Source organism: Phacochoerus africanus, chromosome 2 (assembly GCF_016906955.1).
Source record: "Phacochoerus africanus isolate WHEZ1 chromosome 2, ROS_Pafr_v1, whole genome shotgun sequence".
Classification (NCBI taxonomy): Eukaryota; Metazoa; Chordata; class Mammalia; order Artiodactyla; family Suidae; genus Phacochoerus; species Phacochoerus africanus.
In genome coordinates, this window is record NC_062545.1 from 90591045 (window position 1) to 90614344 (window position 23300).

Sequence of the window (23300 nt, forward strand, 5' to 3'; positions counted from 1 at the left end):
TTCCGCGACCCTGTCTGTGGAAGTGCCGCTTGCACGAGCAGCTCCGCAGCATCCAAAGGTGTGGGATGAAAACTATTATCCCGCCGCAGCTTTTCACAGCCGCCTCTGCACAAGGAACGGTAATGCCCCGCAACCGTGCCTTCGGTGGAGAAAACTGATTGTATTCGTGTAAGAGGAGTTATCCTTTCTATTTTGCATTTCATCCAGCTCCACAGTTTATAAAGTTTGGCCAAACTAGTGTTCTAAAGAGTGGCGCAAAGGCTGCTCAGAGTTTTACGCCTTCCCGTTCAAAACACACACATAATGTTCTGCGGTAGCCTGGTCTCACAGTGATTTTGTCTAAGCTGTATAGAAGAGTACTGAGGGCTCATTCCCCGCCTCTCTGATGGCAAAAGCATTTGCTCCTCCCCAGGTGGAGCTCCCGGGAAGCTCCGGAGTGAGATCGAGGCATCGAGACATCCCAGCGCACCGCCTATATCAGTCACGGCCACTCGGCCGCTCTTTCGCTCCTTCCGCGGTCTTTGGTTGTAAGAGCGCAAGCCCCGCCTCCGCCCGGAAGCACTAGTTTTCCAGGCGCTTGCGCGAGGCCTGAAGGTAGTTCCGCTTCCGGTGTGTGGGTTGCCGTTCGTGGTATTCAGTTATCGCGGTTGGTGGGTCGTGACTGAGCCAAGATGCTGCGGAATCTGCTGGTGAGGGCCATCTCGGCCGGCCTTCGTGATGTGGGGTGGGAGGGGTGGGAGGGTTGGGAGCGGAGGCTGAAGGGAAGAGACAGAAAAGCCTCTCCTGAGGTGAAAGGAGAGGGAGAGGGCGGCTTGGGTCCGTGTCCTTTCCGGTGACCTTACTCTTTACGTCTATGCATCCGTCTCGACCCCGCTGTGCTGGGTAGTTGCAGGGGAGGGGGCGAGGCTGAAGAGGTGCCCGGAGTTCTGTGCGTTAGACAAACCTTGACTTCTTGGTCGCATCCCTAACGTTGTCGGTCCAGGTGAGAAGTTCCTGAGACTCGATAGCGTCAGACCCAAAGTTGCTCTGATAGTGAAAGGGTGCAGTCTCAGGCGTTCTGAGCTTCGCAAGCGTGAGAAGGCAGTTTAAAAAGCAAATCATTCAGTTTTGGCCGGGACTTCAGGAGCATTCGCAGCCTAAGGGTTGGGTTGCTTCCATCAGGCGCTTCTTTAGTGTCCTTCACCCCCCCACCGACTTTGAGCAGGTGAAATATTTTCCCAAAATTTTGAAAAAAAGAGAGAAAATATAACAATGATTATCCAGTAAGGCTTTACTTCTCAATATGTCATTTATTTTAGAAAGTGGAGTGCCTATTTTATTATTTAACTGGATATGTAATGTAAGTCGTTTTTTTGGTAAGACTTACACTGAGGAAATGTAATGAGGCAAGCATTTCAATGAAGCAGGAACCATGCCAGTTTATTTTGATGTCAAGTAATAGGTTTTTAATAATGGTAAGTATTAAAAAAAAAAAAAAAGACTTTGGGAGTTTCCATTGTGCCACAGCGGAAACGAATCTGACTAGGAATCATGAAGTTGTGGGTTGGATCCCTGGCCTTGCTCAGTGGGTTAAGGGTCCGGCGTTGCCGTGAGTTGTGGGCTATGTCGCAGTCGCGGCTCCGGATCCTGCGTTGCTGTGGGTCTGGCATAGGCTGGCAGCTACAGTTCAGATTAGACCCCCTAACCTGGGAACCTCCATATGCTGCGGGTGCGGCCCTAAAAGGACAAAAGACAACAACAACAAAAAAGACTTTGACCTTAGTGTATTTTGTAACCAGTCTTTATTTTTTATTTTTAGTTTTTTTGTCTTTTTGCCATTTCTTGGGCCGCCCCCACTGCATATGGAGGTTCCCAGGCTAGGGGTCGAATCGGAGCTGTAGCCACTGGCCTACACCAGAGCCACAGCAACGCGGGATCCCAGCCGCATCTGCAACCTACACCACAGCTCCTTAACCCACTGAGCAGGGCCAGGGATCGAACCCGCAACCTCATGGTTCCTAGTCAGATTTGTTAACCACTGAGCCATGACGGGAACTCCCAGTCTTTATTTTTTAAATATCTATATATCAGTATGTTTCCCTCATAAGTTCAGGTAAGGATCTCCTTGAATGTGGTCTTTAGATGCTTCAGAATGTAATGTAAAGAGCGGTGACTGAGTAACAAATAGGAAAACCTTGTGCTTATCTAAGACTTTGTTTATTGACAAATCAGATATGTTTTAACTTTCTGTTTCCCTTTTCTGTAGTGTTAAGGATTAGATATGTCTGGTTTTGAAGGTTTTTAAGCAGAAAATCTGTTTAATGCATATGGGTTTTTTATTTCAGGCTCTTCGTCAGATTGCCCAGAGGACCATAAGCACTGCTTCACGCAGGCAGCTTGAAAATAAAGTTGCAGAGAAACAAAAATTATTTCAGGTACTGAAGTGTTTTATAAGAAATTGTTTTTTTGTTCTAAGTAGATTACCAAAAGTTGGAGATAGAAAGTAAACCTGGAGAGTTCTGATTGTTAGCGATCCTGTTGTATTAGCAGAATAATAAACAGTCTATGGATAGCTAACTGGACAAGTTCTATAACCAGGAGGCCCTGGGAAAGCAGAAGAAATATGGGGGGAGGGTGTAGGTCAAAGACACTTTCTTTTGGAGGAATCACATTGGGTTGGGCCTCTTTGGGGTAGGTGCCCAGTCATAGACAAAGAGACCATAGAAAGGGCCTGGGAACAGAATGGACGTATGTGTAGAAACTCAATATATGCTCTAGAAGCTATTTCATATTGGTGGGGAAAGGATACAATAAATTGGTATTGGAAAAACTGGCTGTTTTGAAGAAAATGAAATTACATCCCTTCTGTGTTGTATATTGAGAGATTAATTGCAGATATAAATATTTCTCCCTCTAAAAATATTAAAAGAAAACATGAGACAGAGTTCCTATTGTGGCACAGCAAGTAAAGGAGCTTCCATATGCTGCTGTTGCGGCCAAAAGAAAAAGAAAACATAGCAGAGTTCTTTCCAGTTGTATTGAGGTACGATTAACAAGTAAAAATTGTATGCATTTAGGTCGTACCTGATTTTTAAGGTGTACGGTGGGGTGTTTAATGATGACCACAGTTAAGTTTGGTCTTAGGAGACATCCTAAGGCAGTCTCTAGAAAGCCTGGAGGTTTTAAGGGAGAAAAGTTTCTTTTTTTATTGTTATTTTTTGTATTTTTAGGGCCGCACCCACGGCACATGGAGGTTCCCGGCTAGGGGTCAAATTGGAGCTGTAGTCGCCGGCCATAGCCGCAGCATCGCCAGATCCTTAACCCACTGAGTGAGACCAGGGATCGAACGTGTGTTCTCATGGATGCTAGTCAGATTTGTTTCCACTGAGCCAGGACGGGAACTCCTTAAAGGAGAAAAATTTCAAGCCTTGGTAACATGAAAATTGAAAATGTATTTGTGGTTACAAGAGAAGTGACAAATTGAGAGCATATTTTTAAAATTAACAACATATTTAATACTAACAAAAGGCTAATATTGTGAGTATACAAAGAGCTCCTACAAATCAGTAAGCAATGCAAATTAAAATTGTAGGCTCCTACCTTTTCTTACCTGTTTGATTGTCCAGATGTTAGAGAGATTTAAGATAGGTTATGGTAGGCAGGTGTGGGAGACAAGATGTTGCTGTACAGTACTCTGATACATGCTAGGTAGTGGTATTGGTAGTGGTATCTCAGAGCAGATTTGAAAGTATCATTCATTAGAAACAAATTACATACTTTATTATCTAGGACTCTTAAGAATCTTTCCTACAGAATAATAGCATAAATATATAAAAATAGGAGATAGGCTCTATTCATTATGGAATTTTAATACCAAAAAAAAAAAAAACCAACAAGCTAAATACCCATTAATAGAGGATTGGCTTATTTAATTGTAATATTTGCACAGGGGAATGCTATGTAGCCATTAAAAGAAGCAAAATAGGTTTAAATGGACCAACAGTAGTTTTTGAATAGTACTGAGTGAAGAATAGTAAGCAATAGACCATTATATAGCATAAGCATTTTGTGCATTAAGCAAATATATGCATAAATTAGAAGCTATGACAATATAAGCATTAAAAAATTAAGGATATGGGAAGTTCTCTGATGGCCTCAAGGGTTAAGACTCCTGCGTTTTCATCCCTATGGCTTAGGTTACTGCCCTGACGCAGGTTTGATCCTTGGCCCGAGGATTTCCACATGTTGCAGGTGTGGTAAGAAAGAAAGGATCTGAAATAAGACGTTTCAACTCTCATTAAAAAAAAAAATGGCCATCATTAAAAAGTCCACAAATAGCAAGTGCTGGAGGGGTTGTGGAAAAAAGGGAACCCTCCTGCACTGCTGGTGGGAATGTAAACTGGTACAGCCACTGTGGAGAACAGTTTGGAGATACCCTAGAAATGTATACGTAGAACTTCCATATGACCCCACAATCCCACTCTTGGGCATATGTGAACAACATAATGCCATTTACAGCAACATGGATGGAACAAGAGACTCTCATACTGAGTGAAATGAGTCAGACAAAGACAAATACCATATGATATCACTTATAACTGGAATCTAATATATAGCACAAATGAACATCTCCACAGGAAAGAAAATCATGGACTTGGAGAATAGACTTGTGGCTTCCCTGGGGGGAGAGGGAGGGAGTGGGAGGGATCGGGAGCTTGGGGTTATCAGATACAACTTGAAATGGATTTACAAGGAGATCCTGCTGAGTAGCATCGAGAACTGTGTCTAGATACTTACATTGCAACAGAACAAAGGGTGGGAAAAAAATATATACATGTAAGAATAACTTGGTCCCCATGCTGTACAGTGGAAAAAATCAATAAAAAAAAATTAAGGATATGTATTATACTTTTAATACTGGTTTTCTTATGAGGAAAGACTTAGTGGGACAGAGCAGTTTACCTTTATAAGTAGTTAGGTTATCAGTGATTTTTTTTTTTATTGTGATCTCTGGTTTTTCATAAATAAAATTTAAGTGGTTTTAAAAAAGCTTTATTATATACACTACATATTACGTTAAAAAGACTTGTATTTAACAGATGTATTGTATCTACTATATGCCAAAGTGCTGGATTAGGGGCTAAGGATATAATTATAGAGTTATAAACCAAAACCCTCTCCCCCCTTTTTAAGGGAAAAGAGACTTTTCTTACAACTAAATCTAAAGTGTGGTGACCATTGCATTTTTAATAATTAAGTTGATGAGCTCAGTGACTGTATTTTCAAAGCTTTAATGTTTATTCCTTGGAATGAACACCTTTTTTAGATTTCAGAATAATTTTTAAAAAGAGAATTCTTTTTTTCTGCCTGTACCAGTGGCATATGGAAATTGCCCGGCCAGGAATTGAACCTGTGCCATGGCAGTGAAAACTCTGCATCCTTAACCCCTAGGCCACCAGGGAACTCCCAGGAGTTCTTATTTTAAAAGTAGTTGTAGTAGAGAAAGAATCAGGAAAATTGGTGTCCTTTTTAATTTTGATATTTTAAATATTTCAATTCCAGGGCTTTAAGGAGCCAGTTAATTTTATATGAATGGGTTAATCTTTTTCACTTTGTTGGAAAGAAATGCTGCGTGTATTAATTATCACTTTTTTTAAACCTAGGAGGATAATGGGATCCCAGTGCATCTGAAGGGAGGGATCGGCGATGCCTTCCTCTACAGAGCCACCATGATTCTGACAGTTGGTGGTAAGCCGTCTGGGATGCTTGCTTTCTGCAGTGTCAGAGTAGGGTTAGCTCACAGTGTCAGTGCCTTCGCTGTGTCAGGATTTTAGCGCAGGCTGTCTCTCTTCAGATTTTGAGGTCTTGCTGCCTCACCTTTAACGGCTTATATTGTATAAGAACATTTTTAATGTGTTTATAAAAATAATTCAAGGACGTTTGATGATTACGTTGTGCCAGGGGTGGCTCTGCGAATGTGCCGCCTGTGGGCCTGCAGGGCTTTGGAGAAGCCAAAGGTAGCCAGTCCAGCCCATCTCCTGTAATAGGGGTTCCTAAATCCTTTAATGGTGATTCGTAATAAAGGCATTTTACATCTGAATTCTGTACATGCGTATTTGTGACAGAAAGAAACCTTGTGCATCATAGTGCTTTGCTCCACATAGAGTGTTGTGTTTTCTGTGGATTGGGCAGGCCCAGTAGTCAGTATCAGCAGTGGACCATCACAGATTGGTGCATGTGCTGGGAGCAGAATCAGGAACTAGAGTGATCATTCCCTGAGGGGGAAAGGAAAACAGTTCTAGAGTGACTACTGTGATGTCCTGTTGCCACATACATGGATTTCTATCACCCTCGATGATTGTGTCTGTAATGGATCCTCATTTTAAAGACAGAGAAATTATATTAGTTACCCGATAATATTGCTTCTTTGTGGAAAAGCTGGATTGCCAATGCCAAAGGGTCTTGTTTGTCTTGAATTGAGTACAGTGAAGGGGCATATATAGATAACAAGCAGATGGTGACATTTGGGGTTTCTTAAGATGAAGTCCTAAATTCTTTTTGGCCAGTGTGATTATTTCTTAGATATTTTAGTAATTAGTTTTAAAAGTAAATGTCCAATTATTAGAAATTCTTATTTTAAGTTTGATTACTTTAAAATTATATGTCACTCTTTGGGTTTATATTGATAAAACACCTCAGGGAAGGCCTTGAGTATTTGACCTCTTAGCTTTTGAATCATTTCTTAGCATGTCTCAGGAAATCTTAGGTCGTATGTTCTTAATCTTATTTTAAATTTTGTGCATGTTTACTAACATACATTATTGTGTTATAAAATACAGTACTTCTATAGCATTTAACTAGTATTGCAACTGGATTGTGTTTTTTATATACTAAATTTTGCCAGCACCTATCAAAATATTTCATGTTTCCATAAAAATAGTCTTAATGCCAAGTTTGCTTTTATCTTGTAGTTTCTTAGCTGTAGGGTTTTTACATTCAAATCTCAGAATTTCTTTTAAGTTCTTACTTTGTTTCTTTTTATTTTTCAGGAACAGCCTATACCATATATCAGCTGGCTGTGGCATCGCTTCCTAAGAAGCAGGATTGACTTCAGTTTATCCTCCCAGCACTCAGTTAGTTCAGTTCCATTCAGCTCTCTGTGGACCAGTAATCTGATAACTGAGTTCTTCTCTGGGGATCAATATTTATTGACTTGTACTAACTGCCACCAATAAAGCAGTCTTTACCATGCTTTGTCTTATTTTGTCACTTCACATTATACCAGTCTTAATCAGCTTTTGATCAGCCTTGCAAACTTTCCATAAGGAACAAAAGTGATTTTTTTGTCTTTAGGATATATAAAGTGCCATAGTGATATAATTTTAATGAAATTTTATTTTTACAGCTTATGCAGTGGATGGATGGTCTTCAGCTTTGGTTGCGCATGACTATTGGAAAGCATATTTCTATTATTTATTGCTTTTGAGGGCCACACCCATGGCATATGGAAGTTCCCAGGCTAGGGGTCCAATCACAGCTGTAGCTGATGGCCTACATGACAGCCACAGCCATGCAGGATCTGAGTGGTGTCTGTGACCCACACCACAGCTCGAGGCAGCAACGCCAGATCCTTAACCCACTGAGCAAGGCCAGGGATCGAACCCGAAACCTCATGGTACCTAGTCAGATTGATTTCTGCTGCACCACACTGGGAACTCCCATGGGAGGTAGATTTTAAGTGAAGTTTTGTTATAGTAAGCGCTATGCTCAGATGTATTGGCAATCCAGCTGTTCTAGATGAAGTTCCACCAAAAATAAAACAGCTCAGAGAGGGCATGCAGTTTACCCAAAGCTACAAATCTCTATCAGCACAAGATTTCAAATCCAGTTTCATCTGATTCTTAAAAGTTCATGGTCTTCCTCATATACTTCATCTTATCAGGGTTTAATGAAATAGTGACTGAGCCAGCTTCGGTCAGTAGCAACTAAGGCAGACATGAATACACTCACTGTAGGCTCCCGCCCCTGCCTGGTCAGGCATCTTGGAAGAGTGATCAGTACAGTCTAGTGGCATATTCAGTTTCCTGTTGATCTCTCTAACTTGCAGTCTACCTACCTATTGATATCTCTGTCACTTTATAACTAAAGGACTAGGTACTCATTACCAGCTGCCATGCTCTGCTGCTTCTTGGTACATGCGTTCTCTGACTGAAAATCTGGGACAGCTACCCAGATTCTGTTGGAACCTTTGACGTTCCTCCCTTTGCCCCCAGTGTTCCCTGTATTCAACTTCATCAAGAGTTCCATGCATGCCTCTGAATCTGAGTTGAAATTTCAATTTTTTTCTGCCTTTAAGGGCTGCACGTGTGGCGTTTCCCAGGCTAGGGATCTAATCAGGGCTGCAGCTGCCGGCCTACGCCACAGCCACAGAAATGCCAGATCCGAGTCACGTCTGCGACTTAACACCACAGCTCACAGCAATGCCGGATCCTTAACCCACTGAGCAAGGCCAGGGATGGAACCTGCAACCTCATGGTTCCTAGTTGGATTTGTTTCTGCTGCTCCACAACAGAAACTCCCAAATTTCAATCTTAATTGTTGATGAGCCAAGGAACCTACTTAGCATTGTAGTTAAATCATGAATGATGGAGTCAGAAGACCCAGCTTCAAGCCTTAGATTTGACGACCATGAGTAGCTAACATTGCTAAAGTTGTGTCTGCATCTGCCTAAATGAAATAATGTTTAGTGCACATGGTAATTCTAATGCATTTAAAGGGGGGTGGGGAAGGGTTCCTGACATACCAAGTGTGCATAAATGCTAGGTACCTCTGCTTTCAGCTCTCTGAGATAAGGAACTTATCTTTTCAACTGCTATCCCTATCACTTGGTGCAGAGCAGGGCCCACATTGGGGCTGGTAGGGCAGGATCAGGCTTTCATCCCTGACCTCAGATCTTTTGGCTCTGCTATCCTTAGTGTATGGCTTTCTTCCTCCTTGTAAGATGGCTGCTGCAGCTCCTGCCATTGTGTTTGTTTTCCTGCAGGTGGATTGGTGAAAGAAGACATGCTAAACAAGTGAGCTCTCTTTAAAGGGCCATGCAAAGACTTCAGCTTGGGGGTTCTCACTGTGGCTCAGTGGTAATGAATCTGACTAGTATCCATGAGGATACTGACCAGTATCCACTCATTGGTTTAAGGACCTGGCATTGCTGTGAGCTGTGGTGTAGGTCACAGATGCGGCTCGAATCCCGCGTTGCTATGGCTGTGGTGTAGGCCAGCAGCTACAGCTCCGTTTTGACCCCTATGGGAACTTCTGTATGCTGCACATACTGTCCTAAAAAGGAAGTCATGATAGTAATTTTACAGTTGCTACTTATCTTTTGTTAAAAATCAACTCTTTCAAGTCAGGCATATTTAGAAAAACTTATTAATGAGGAAAACCAATCAAAACACAAGACACTATAAATTTTTGTCCTAGTATGATACATGGGGGAGGGGGGTGATTAAATATTTATAAGTAAGTTTCTTAGAAACTAGAAAACAGCCTATTGAAATGGATATTTCGGCACACACATGGAGTTTGCTAGAGGAAGAGGAACTCACAGCACTAGATTTTGCAGCCTAGTACTAGAATATGATATGAATGTGAATATAAATGTGTATGTATAGGTGTGTATGGTTTTCACTTTTGGTTTCCAATTATATGATCACCCATTTACAATTATAAATGTGCCATCAATGTAATAAATGATGGGGCGTTTACCATGATCCCTGAGAGTATGTCAGATCTTCATTGGTCTCTTGTAGGGAGCAGAACTTTTTCTTCTGGGGAGTTGCTAAAAATATTCTCTTGAGGCCAAAGTCCTTGCCTGGCCCTGTTAATCTCCTTCTATGCCATTTTTACTCCAATTAATGCACTGAATATTTTAGTCATGCCCATTAATATTGGATAGTATTCCCATGGTGCCTTTTCCTGAAACAGTGTCTTCTTCGGGAAATCAGAATGTGGTGAACCATTGGGATTGTTTTGGCCACAAAAATACATCTTTTATTACAGTTTGATCATTTTTCCACCTTGATTCTATCCTTCATGATTATCCTAATTATTTATTTATATGTATTTTAATTTTTAAATTGAAATACAGTTAATTTCCAACATTGCATTAGTTTCAGATGTACAATATTGTAATTAGATTCCTTTATAAGTTATACTTCATACAAAGTTATAAAATATTGACTATATTCCATGTGCTGTACATTATGTCTTTGTAACATTTATTTTAAACTTCGGTGTGGTACTTTTTAGTCCCCTCCACTTATTTTCCCCCTCCCTTAATCCCACTCCCTTCTGGTAACTCCTAATTTGGTCTAAGTATCTTTGAGTCTGTTTCTTTTGTGTGTGTTTGTTTGTTTTTAGATTCCTCATATAAGTGAAAACATACAGTGTTTGTCTTTCTCTGACTTATCTCACTAAGCATAATACCCTCCAGGTCCACCCATATTGTTGCAAATGGAAAAATTTAACATTTTCAATGGTGAGCAATCTTCTTTATCCTTTCATCCAGTGATGGGCACTTATTTATTTCCATGTCTTGGCTATCGTAAATAATGCTGCCATGAACACAGGGGTGCATCTATCTTTTCCAATTAGTGTTTTCATTCTCTTTGGATAAATTCCCAGGTGTGGAATTGCTGGGTTGTATTGCAGTTTTGTTTTTATTTTTTGAAGAACCCCCATACAGTTTTCCATACTGGCTCCACCAACTTTCCTTCCCACCCAAGAGTGCATGAGGGTTGGCTATTTCTCCACATCTTTTCAACACCTGCTATTTCATGTCTCTTTGACAACAGCTATTCTGAAAGGTATAAAGTGATATCTCACTGTGGGTTCAATTTATATTTCCTTAATGAGTAGTGATGTTGAGTATCTTTTCATGTGCCTTTGGAAAAATGCCTATTCAAGTATTCTGCTCATTTTGGTTTTTTGATATTGAGTTGTATGAGTTCATTATGTCTTTGTAACTTATTTATCTTAAACTTTGGTGTGGTACTTTTTAATCCCCTCCACCTTTTTTTTTTTTTTTGGCTTTTTAGGGCCACACTCATGGCATATGGAAGTTCCCAGGCTAGGGGTCAAATTGGAGCTGCAGCTGCCAGCCTACACCATAGCCACAGCTATGCAGGATCTGAGCTGCACCTGCGACCTACACCACAGCTCATGGCAACGTTGGATACTTTACCCACTGAGCAAGGCCAGGGATTTAACCCACATCCTCATGGGTACTAGTCGGATTCATTTCCATTGTGCCACGTTGTAAACTCCCTTTAAAATATATATTGAATATTAACCTCCCTCAGACATAATATTTGAAAATATCTTCTTCCATCCAGTAAGTTCCCTTTTCATTTTGTTGACAGTTTCCTTCACTGTTCAAAAGCTTTTAAATTTGATTAGGTCCACTTATTTAGTTTTGCTTTTGATTCCCTTGCCTGAGAAGAAAAATCCAAAATATTACTAAGACCAATGTCAAAGAGTACACTGACTTTTTTTTCTAGGATATTTATGGTTTCCAGTCTTACATTTAAGTCTCTGATCCATTTTGAGTTTATTTTTGTATATAGTATGGGAAAATAATCTAATTTCATTTTTTCACATGTAGGGTAAAAGTGGTCCAGTTTTCCCAACACCACTTAGTATAAGTCTTTTCCTCATTGTATATTCTTGCCTCTTTAGTTGTGGATTCATTGACCATATATGTGTAGATTTACTTCTGAGCTCTCAGTTACATTCCATTGATTTATGTATCTGTTTTTTGTTGCCAGTACCATATGGTTTTGATTACTTTAACTTTATAGTCTAGTCTAAAGTCAAGGATCATGATACCTCCAGCTTTGTTCTTCTTTTTCAAGGTTGCTTTGGCCATTCTAAGTCTTTTGTGGTTCCATACACATTTTAGGCTTATTTGTTCTAGTTATGTGAAAAACGCTACAGGTGTTTTGGTAGGCATTGCACTGAATCTGTAAATTCCTTTGGAGGGTATGGACATTTTAACAATGTTAATTCTTCCAGTCAATCCATGAACACAGGATATCTTTTCATTTATTTGTATTGTCTTTGATTTCCTTCATCAGTATCTTTAAGTTTTCAGGAGTTCCTGTCATGGCTCAGTGAAAATGAATCTTACTAGCATCCATGAGGATGTAGGTTCAATCCCTGGCCTCACTCAGTTGGTTAAGGATCCAGTGTTGTGGTATAGGTTGCAGATATGGCTTGGATCTGGCATTGCTGTGGCTGTGGTATAAGCTGGAAGCTGTAGTTCCTTTTCGACCCCTAGCCTGGGAACCTCCATATGCCACAGGTGTGACTTAAAAAAGACTATATATATATATAGTCTTTTATATATCTCAGAGTTTTCAGAAAACAAGTCTTTCATGTCCTTGGTGAAATTTATTCCTAAATATTTTATTCTGTTTGATTCAATTGTAAATAGAATTGTTTTCTTGAATTCTTTTTCTGCTAGTTCATTTTTAGTGTATAGGAATGCAGAGATTTCTGTATTTTAATCTTGTATCCTACAGCTTTACTTAATTCATTTATTCTAATAGTTTTTTGGTGGATTCTTTAGGGTTGCCTGTATATAGCATCATGTCATCTTCAAACAGTGACAGTTTTACTTCTTCCTTTCCAATCTGAATGCCTTTTATTTCTTTTCTTACCTGATTGCTGGTGCTAGGACTTCCAAAACTATGTTAAATAGAAGTGGTGAGAATGAACATCCTCATTTTGTTCCTGATCTTAGAACCGTTCAGGTTTTCACCATTGAGTGAGATGTTATCTGTGTGTGTGTCATAAATGGCTTTTATTATGTTGAGGTATGTTTCTCCTATACCAGCTTTGCTAAGAGTTTTTATCATGAATGGGTGTTAAATTTTATCAAAAGCTTTTTCTGTGTCTATTGAGATGATTATATGATTTTTATCTCTTGTTTTGTTAATATGGTGCAGCATGTTGATTGATTTGTATGAACTGATCCATGTTTGGATCTCTGGAATAAGTTCCACTTGATCATGCAGTATAATTTTTTTAAAAAAATGTTTTGTTGAATTCCATTTGCTAATATTTTGTTGAGGATTTTTGCATCTATGTTCATCAAGGATATTGGCCTGTAATTCTCTTTTTTATAGTGCCTTTGGTTTTGGTATCATGGCCTCCTAGAATAAGTTTGGAAGAGCTCCCTCCCTCTTCAATTTTTTGGGAGGTTGAGAAGGTTAGGTATTAGGTCTTCATTAAATGTTTGGTAGAATTCCCCTGTAAAGCCAAATAGTCCCAGACATTTGTTTGTTGGGAGGTTTTTTGTTTGTTTGTTTGTTTTAGGGCTGCACCTGAGGCATATGGAAGTTCCCAGACTAGGCATCGAATCAGAGCTACATCTGCCAGCCTACACCACAGCCACAGCTATCTGAGCCACTGTTGCTGGAATTCTGCCTCTGTCTTCTGGTGCTGAATTGAAATGCAGAGACAGAGTATTGGGTAAAGGAGAAAAAAATAGCTTTATTGCTTTGCCAGGCAAAGGAGGGTCACAGTGGGCTAATGCCCTAAAGACTGTAAACCCCCCCCCCCACCCCTGCCTAATGAATTGAAAGGAGTTTTATAGTAAAAAGGAGAGAAACAGGTTTTCAGATAGGAATCAGGATTAGGACAAACATGCATTCTTCTTTCTTTGGAGGAATCTTAGTCATCAAAGCTGGAGTCAGGAGATCTCAGTATGTTCATGATGGTGGTCTTCTGGGTTATTGCCTAGAATAACAGTGCTTGTGAAGAGGGCATACTGATCAGAGATTAGAACAAACTTGGAAAGTTCCTGAAAAAATCACGTGTTAATAATCTTTAACCCACAGGCAATTATGCTCAGGGTACCTAATCTTCAGTTTAGGGGTGATTGTATTTAGGCTGCAATTAAGCCCGGGAGAAGGACAAGGAAGAACTCTAAGCTGTTCAGTTTGAAAGTATTCATTTTTGGGAGTTCCCCTGGTGGCTCAATGGTTAACAAACCCAACTAGGATCCATGTGGATGTGAATTTGATCCCTGTTCTTTCTCAGTGGGTTAAGGATCTGGCATTGTCCCGAACTGTGGTATAGGTCTCAGATGTGGCTCAGATCCTGCGTTGCTGTGGCTGTGGTGTAGGCCAGCAGCTGTAGCTCCAGTTTGACCCCTAGTCTGGGAACCCCTCCATATGCCACAGGTGCAGCCCTAAAAAGCAAAAAAAAAAAAAAAAAAAAGGGATTCATTTCTAAAAGAAGCACAAGGAATATACCTTTTCTCTTAGGTGTATAAGATGCCTATATTATTAAGTGTATCCCTTGAGAGGGAACCAGGATCCTGCCCCAAGACTCTACTATTTATTGTTGCTTGACTCTTCTTCCTTTGTCTCCACATCCCCTCCCTTCCCTCATCAGCAACTGTCTGAACCTGTCCCTAGGAACTCAGGGAAGGTCATGGTGGCTGAACGAGGCCCATTTTCTAAGAACAAGAAATGGACACAGAGAGGCTTTTGCACCCAGAAGCCCCACAGGGCCGTGTCTGGTTTCACCATATCTCATGGCACCACAGCTACACCACAGCTCATGGCAACATGGGATCCCTGACTTACTGACCGGGGCCAGGGATGGAACCCACATCTTCATGCATACTAGTTTGATTTGTTCCACTGTGCCATAAGGGGAATTCTGGGAGGTTTTTTTTTTTTGTTTGTTTGTTTGTTTTGTTTTTTTTGTTTTTTGGTTTTTTTTTGATGCTTTTTAGGGTCATAACCTTAGCATATGGAAGTTCCCAGGCTGGGGGTCAAATCAGAGCTATAGCTGCTGGCCTATACCACAGCAACACAGGATCTGAGCTGCTCCTGAGCGAGACCAGTGATCGAACCCACATGCTCATGGATACTAGTCAGATTTGTTTCCTCTGAATCACAAAGGGAACTCCCAATTGGGAGTTTTTTGATTACTGATTCAAAATCTGGCTGGCATCACATTTTATATTTTAATATATGTCCCTTAACTATTTATTGTAGTTACAGAGGTTTAATGATGTTTGTCTTTTAACCTTTGTACTAGCTTAAGTAGTTGATCCACTGCCTTTATTGTGTGTACATATATATATGTGTGTGTTTATATATATGTATATATGTGTGTGTGTAATTTTTTCTTTTTTCTTTTTTTTTTTTTTTGCTCTTTAGGGCCGCACTCACGGAATATGGAGGTTCCCAGGCTAGAGGTCAAATTGGAGCTGTAGCCACCGGCCTATGCCATAGCAATGCAGGATCTGAGCTGCATCTATGACCTACAGCACAGCTCTTGGCAACAGTGGATCCTTAATCCACTGAGTGAGGCCAGGAATTGAACCTGCATCCTGATGGTTACTAGTCATATTCGTTTCTGCTGCACCACAATGGGAAATCTGCCTTTATTATACATTTACCTTTACCAGTGAGATTTTTTTCGTCATACGTTTTCTTGTTTTTTGTTATATAACCTTTTCTTTTTTGCTTAAAAAAAGACACTTTCACATTTCTTGTAAAGCTTCCTTAGTGGTGATAAGTTTTTGTTTGTTTGTTTGTTTGTTTTGTTTTTTGTTTTTTGCTTGTCTGGAAACTCTTCATCTCTCTTTCAATTTGTAATGATAACTTTGCTGGGTAGAGTATCCTTGGCTATAGGTTGTTTTTTTTTTTTTTTTTTTTTTTCTGTCAGTACTTTAAATACCGTTCCCTTCTGGCTTACAAATTTTCTGCTGAAAGAACATCTGATAGCCATGAGATTAGGTAAAAATGTTTGCCAGACTGGTCTTGAAGGCATGTCCTTGTGTGTGGTGTGCTTATGCAGCCTGTGTGTACTCAGCAGCTTTGGTGGGAGAGCTGGATCTGAAGTGAGCATGGGTTGTGTCTTCTCCTGGGGTGTAGTTGTGACTGTTTCCTTGAAGGGGTAGAGCTAGAGCTGGAGGAGCTACAGCCAAAGCCTGGTGTGAGCTGTGGCTTCTCCATCAGTGCAGTGGAGCTTGGCACCTTAGCAGGGGTGGAGCTGAAGCTGGAGATGGTGAAACCAAAGCCTGGTACCAGCCTTAGCTTTACTCCCTCTGGTGCAGGGAGCAGAGGCTGGAGCAAGAGGGCTGGAGCTGAAAACTGGGCTGGGGTCATGCTGGGGTCAGCCAGAGACTTAGGCTGTTTTCAGTCTGCTCCCTGTGTTCTGAGACTGGGAGCAAGCAAGTCTTGCTCACGCTCTTCAAGAGTGGAATCTCAGGGAGTTCGAGTCGTGGCTCAGCAGAAATGAATCAGACTAGCATCCATAAGGACACAGGCTCAATCCCTGGCCTCACTCACTGCATTAAGGATCTGGTGTTGCCATGAGCTGTGGTGTAGGTTGCAGACATGGCTCATATTTGGTGTTGCTGTGGCTGTGGTGTAGACCAGCGGCTACAGCTCTGCTTCGACCCCTAGCCTGGAACCTGCATATGCTTTGGGTACAGGCCTAAAAAGACAAAAAAATAATAAATACTGAGGGAAGTGAATTATCATCTGGGGTGAGAGAAAGGTAAGGGCAGAGAAGATGTGAGGAAGGATGTTAACAAATGTCTTTTTTTTTTTTTTTGCTTTTTGCTTTTTAGGGCCACACCTGCAGCATATGGAGTTCCCAGGCTAGGGGTCAAATCAGAGCTACAGCCATTGGCAACACACAGCCACACCACAGGCAGAGCAACTTGGGATCTAAGCCGAGTCTGTGACCTACACCACAGCTCATGGCAACACCAGATCCTTAACCCACTGAGCAAAGCCAGGGATCAGACCTTCATCCTCATGGATACTAGTTGGGTTCATTCCCACTGAGCCACAATGGGAGCTCCCCCACCTGATGTCTTGTATGCTGTGTGAGAAGTAGAATAACCACCATGAAAAGACAAGAATAGGTGAATGTATAAAGATTGTCAGCTATGGCTGTCTTAGAGTTCTGCCTTCAATAATCAGGGGGTGATCTAGGACTGAAAGCTTCCTTCAGGCCCTCAAGTTTAAGAAGATAGGGAGGGGAGTGCAGATAAAAGTGATTCATGGACAGGAGGGGTTGACTCTGGTCGTACTACTTATGCTGAAGCTGTGATGTAGGCTGGCAGCTGCAGCTCCAATTTGACCCCTAGCCTGGGAACCTCCATATGCCACAAGTATGCCCCTAAAAAACAAAAACCAAAACAAAACAAAACAAAAACTCCTGTTCCACAAAAAGAAGCAAACATTGAGAAATCCATCAGCATAGGGAATTCTATTCAGTATCCCGTGATAAACCATAATGGAAAAGAATATGAAAAAGCATATATAGGTATAACTGAGTCAGTTTGTTGTACAGTAGAAATTGACACATTACAAATCAACTCTATTTAAATAAAAGTTAAAAAAATTAAGCAACTCAAGAGACAATGCAACAACTACAATATAACTACCTTATCTGAAATTTAATTTTATTCATACAAAGTTCACAAGGATAGTTCAACGTATGCAAATCAATTGTCCTACAACACATTAACAAAAAAAGTAAAAAACCACATGATCATCTCAATAGATGCAGAAAAAGCATTTGACAAATCCAACATCCAATCATGATAAAAACTTTTCCCAAAGTGGGTATAAAGGGAACATACCTTAACATAATAAAAGCTGTTTATGACAAACCCACAGCCAATATAATACTCAATGGAGAAAAGCTGAAAGCCTTCCCACTAAAATCTGGAACAAGACAAGGATGCCCACTCTGACGACTTTTTTTTTTTTTTCTTTTTAAGGGCCCCACCCATGGCATATGGGAGTTCATAGGCTAGGGGTTGAATTGGAGCTGCAGCTGCTGGCCTACACCACAGCCACAGCAACCTGGGATCTGAGCTGTGTCTGCCACCTACACCACAGCTTATGGCAATGCTGGATCCTTAACCCACTGAGGAAAGCCAGCAAACCAGCATTCGCATGGATACTAGTCAGGCTTGTTTCCACTAAACCACAATTGGAACTCCCATACTCTCACCACATTTATTCAACAAAGTATTGGAAGTCCTAACCACAGCAATCTGACAAAAGAAATAAAATGTACCCAAATTGGAAAAGAGCTAAAATTGTCACCCTATGCAGATGACATGATGCTATATATAGAAAACCCCCAGGACTTCACATAAAAATACTAGAGCTGATCAATGAATTCATCAAAGTAGCAGGATGCAAGATTAACATTCAGAAATCAGTTGCATTTCTGTATACTAACAATGAAATATTAGAAAAGAAATATAAAAATACAAAACCTTTTAAAATTGCACTCCAAAAAATTAAATAGCTAGGAATAAACCTGACTAAGGAGGTGAAAGACTTATATGCGGAGAACAATAAAACATTGATCAAGGAAATTAAAAAGGACTCAAAGAAATGGAAAGATATTTCATGCTCTGGGATTGGAAGAATTAATATTGTTAAAATGGCCATACTACCCAAAGCAATGTACAGATTCAATGCAATCCCTATCAAGTTACCCATGACATTTTTTTTTCACAGAATTGGAACAATCAATCCAAAAATTTATACGGAAACTTAAAAGACCCAGAATCACCAAAGCAATCCTGAGGGACAAAAACCAAACAGGAGGCATAACTCTTCCAGACTTCAGACAATATTACAAAGCCACAGTCATCAAGACAGTGTGGTGCTGGTACCAAAACAGACATACAGACCAATGGAACAGAATAGAGAACCCAGAAATAAACCTGTACACTTTGGTCAATTAATCTTTGACAAATGAGGCAAGAATATAAAACAGGAAAAAGATAGTCTCTTCAGTGAGTCGTGCTGGGAAAACTGGACAGCTGCATGTAAATCAATGAAACTAGAACACACCCTCACACCATGCACAAAAATAAAATCAAAATGGCTTGAAGACTTAAAACATAAGACAAGACACCATAAAACTCCTAGAAGAGAGGCAAAACATTCTCTGACATAAACTGTACAAATATTTTCTTAGGTCTCCAAAGGCAACAGAAATAAAAACAAATATAAACCAATGGGATCTAATCGAACTTAGAAGCTTTTGCACAGCAAAGAAAATCATAAATAAAATGAAAATACAATCTACAAAATTGGAGAAAATATTTGCAAATGATGCAACTGACAAGGGCTTAATCTCCAAAATATATAAACAACTCATAGGACTCAACAACAACAAAAAAATCCAATTGAAAAATGGGCAGAAAACCTAAACAGATATTTTTCCAAAGAAAACATACAGATGGGGCAATAGGCACATGAAAAGACGTTCAACATTGCCAGTAGGTGGCAGTGCTGTATAGAGAGAAAAAGAAAAACCACATTCATTCTTTATCAGAATTAAATATTTCTGTATACCTAAATTTAAAATATCAGGCTCCCATCCGTGAGAAGTCATTTTCTCTGTACTTCAACGGTACTGCGTACTGTAACAGCAAGCTTCTTCTCCATTCAATTCAAAGTCCCTTAAAGATGACTGTTTTATGCTTCTTTAATCTATTACATAATACCTGCTAAATAAATGGGTATTTTATGAGTACCCCCGAATATATCTTAATTTTTTAATGATTGTGAAAAAAATTTAAACATACAGTTTTTAAGTTTAATGTAGAGTAGAAAGTATGAAAGAAGGAAAACAGGAGTTCCCTGGTAGCTCAGTGAGTTGAGGATTAGGCTGTTGTGCCAGGAGTCACTGCTCAGGCACATGTTCAAGCCCTAGCTGGTGGATTTCTGCATGCTGTGATCACAGCCAAAAAAAAAAAAAAAAAAAAAGCAAGACTAAACTAACCCATAACCCATCATTGGGTTATATAACAAATAACATGCAATTCTTACTCTTTCTTTGTAAAGGGTTACCACCCCCATTAGGTCATTTGATCCTCTTAATAACCCTGTGAAGTGAGTTGAACACTGAGTCCAGGTAGCCCTTGCCTGAGGACTCTCTGACCCCAGGGGAAGTCATCCTGTCTTGATGGGGAGGCTGGCTGATACCCTCCTTTCTTCAGGCTGTGTTAATTCCTTCTTTCCTGACCACTTTGGAGCAGAGGAAGTTCCCAGAGGGAAGACAGTGTTTCTATCTACTCAGGAAGGCAGATGCAAAGAGGGATAAGTTGAAAATTAATAGAGATATGGAAAAAAAAATTAACAGAGGGGTGACTGTGTTGGTCCTGAACCGTGGGGAGGAGCTAGATGGGCTGCAGATGGTGCTAAGGGTGGGGTCTGGAGGCATGGGGCATTGGCCCCAAAGGGGTGGAGGACGTTCTCCAGGAGGCAGAAGGAGGAGAGCAATTCAGGCAGGAGTCAGGGGAGCAGGCCGGAGGGAGGGGTGCCCCAGCCCCCAGAGCCCCTCTGCAGTTAAACCAGGAGTGCTCGCCCAAGAGAGATGCAAAAACTAACACGTTTCTGTTAGACACCTGGCTGCAGGGAGGACCCTGCATAACGACCACACAGCTCAGCGTGTGCAGTAGGACTTATCTGTCATTAACACAAAAGCATCATCTTTACTGTCCCTTTATCAAGTCTTTCACTGCATGCCTGATAAATATCAGGCATTATTCTTACCCTTGACAGCGTTAATGTTGTTCCAGATGCCACAGAGGCTTAGTATAACCAGTAGTTTTATTTAGTTGGGAGACAGAAACACTGAACCCAATGCTGTCACCATGGCTGGACCTGGGCGGCTCCTCTGGTACCGATTCTTCCGCCTTCCAGCTGCCCCACCAGATGGGAGCACGTGGGCAGAGCACTGTCCAGCCAGAAATGAAGGGTGATCCAAGACTTCTAGTTGTGTTTTGTCCTCAGGATGAGGGTCTTGACATCTTGAGGAAGAGGCTTTTCTCTAGTTGCTAGCTCTTCTTGGAAGGGACAGGTCCCATCTTCTTAAGCCAGATTTCATATCTTCCTTTTTATTCTAAGAATTTTAGGAGTTCCTTTTGTGGCGCAGTGGAAGCGAATTCGACTAGTATCCATGAGGATGTGGGTTTGATCCCTGGCCTTGCTCTGTGGGTCTGGGATCCAGCGTTGCTTGCTGTGAGCTGTGATGTAGCTCATAGCTGAGGCTTGGATCCCCATGTTGCTGTGGCTGTGGTGTAGGTTAGCAACTCCAGCTCTGATTTGATCCCTAGCCTGGTAACTTCCCTATGCCTTGGGTGCAGACCTAAAAGAAAAAAAAAAGAAGAAAAAAAAAGAAAAAGAATTTTAAGAGAAAGACAAATACCATATGATATCACTTATATGTGGAATCTAAAATACAGCCCAAATGAACTTATCTATGAAACAGAGCCACAGACATAGAGAATTGACTTTAGTTGCCAAGGGGCAAGGAGTTGGTGGGAGAGGGAGGGCTGGACTGGGAATCTGGGATTAGCAGAGGCAAACTATTATCTATAGGATGGATAAACAAGGTCCTACTGTATAGCATTGAGAACTATATGCAATATCCTCTGATAAGCTACAATGGAAAAGAATGTAAAAGAGAATAGATATATGTATAACTGAATCACTTTGCTATACAGCAGAAATTAACACAACATTGTTAATCAACTATACTTCAATAAAAATTTTTAAAAAATAATTTTAAAAATTGGGGGACAGGAATAACATTCACATATTTGAAAAAAAACGTGTTTGGAAAATTTTAGGATACAAAGAAAACAGAAAAAAGTGTATATCAATACCTGTCATCTATATATGACAATTGTTATCTTGCTGTGTATACTTCAGCTATGTATTTTTTCACTAAACTATTTTATTTACTTATTTTCTTTCTTTTTCTCTCATTTTTAGAAGTTTTATTGAAGTATAGTTGATTTACAATGCTGTGATAATTTCTGCTGTACAAAAAAGTGAGTCATTTATACATGTACCCACATCCATTCTTTTTCAGATTCTTTTCCCATGTAGATGATCACTGAATATTGGATAGAGTTCCCTGTGCTGTACAGCAGGTCCCCGTTGGCTAGAAGAACAGCTAAGTGGAGATAAACCATTTTATTTTATTTTATTTTTTGTCTTTTTAGGGTTGCTCCCGCAGCATATGGAGGTTCCCAAGCTAGGAGTCAAATCAGAGCTACAGCTGCTGGCCTATACCACAGCCACAGCAATGCCAGATCGGAGCTGTGTCTGTGACCTATACCGCAGCTCACAGCAATGCCAGATCCTTAACCCACTGAGCGAGGCCAGGGATCGAACCTGCATCCTCATGGATACTAGTCAGATTCATTTCTACTGAGCCATGACAAACCATTTGAAATTGTAGACTATATGAAATTTCACACCAAAATTCTTTGACATGTTTTCCTATAGAACATAGTAGCATTATCACTCCCTCTGAATGAAATATTTTTTATTTCCTGATATACTGGCCATGCGTGTTTGCCTCAGCTGACCTCCCCGCTCCCATGTCTTTTATATGGGATTTTTTAAGTCAGGTTCTTATCAGAGACCACATATAATGTCAGTTTGCTACATCCCAAGGTTCTTGTAACCTAGGACACTGGTCTGCCTCCTCTTTTCCTTTTTGTCAATTTGTGAAGCCACTGGGTCTGTCATCCTATGGAATATCCCATCACCTGTGTGCTTGAACTTCACCGTAACTGCAGAGCTTGGGGCTGGAAGTGGGGAACACCCTCTGAGGACAGTATTAGGAATCTCCATGAGATACCTCTGGTTTTCCTTCATTTTCAGTTTTAATATCGACATAAATTTCACAATGTCACAAAAAAATAAGAGGATTGGGACATATCCCACACTCTAATTCCCCTATAGGGGAATATATTATCTTTTTTCATTTTGTATCATGTTTCTGAGATTTTCACAGACTTTTTTCTTTTGACGTTGACCCTCTAACCATCTTTCCCAAGTGCTTCTTATTCAGAGTTTGGCATCTACTAGGCAGAATGTTTGCAAATCAGTCAGGGGATTTTCTAGGCTCACCTGGTAAAATCATCCACACCAGGGTAATGGCAAATCAGGATTCTCCATTGTGGTTTAGAGTTTGTCTGCTAAAGTTATCTCGTATAATACAGTTTTTATAAGTAGGAATGGTTTTAGCAATGCTTCTAATTTTAAGAACCTCTACAGAGTGGTTTTGTCTGTTTGTTTTACCAGTCGACTTAACTAGATGGCCAAGGTCCAAAATCAGCTGGCCTAGTTGACCAACGTTGGTGAATAAAATCAGCCTTCCTTGGAAAACACAGTTTACAACTCTCCTTGAACAGTTTCCTATGACACTTTAACAAATACAGTTTCCAAAGACAAGTA

General features: G+C 40.5%; 1 protein-coding gene across 1 annotated transcript; it reads left to right on the top strand.

Annotated features, from left to right (window-relative positions):
• The first annotated feature begins 549 nt into the window (after positions 1-549).
• On the top strand, positions 550-7230 carry LOC125117705 (cytochrome c oxidase subunit 7A2, mitochondrial). Its single transcript, XM_047763765.1, has 4 exons — positions 550-689; positions 2325-2414; positions 5643-5727; positions 7029-7230. The coding sequence occupies exons 1-4, from the start codon at positions 672-674 to the stop codon at positions 7085-7087; spliced, it is 252 nt and encodes an 83-aa protein (XP_047619721.1). The 5' UTR covers positions 550-671; the 3' UTR covers positions 7088-7230.
• Positions 7231-23300: the final 16070 nt, after the last annotated feature.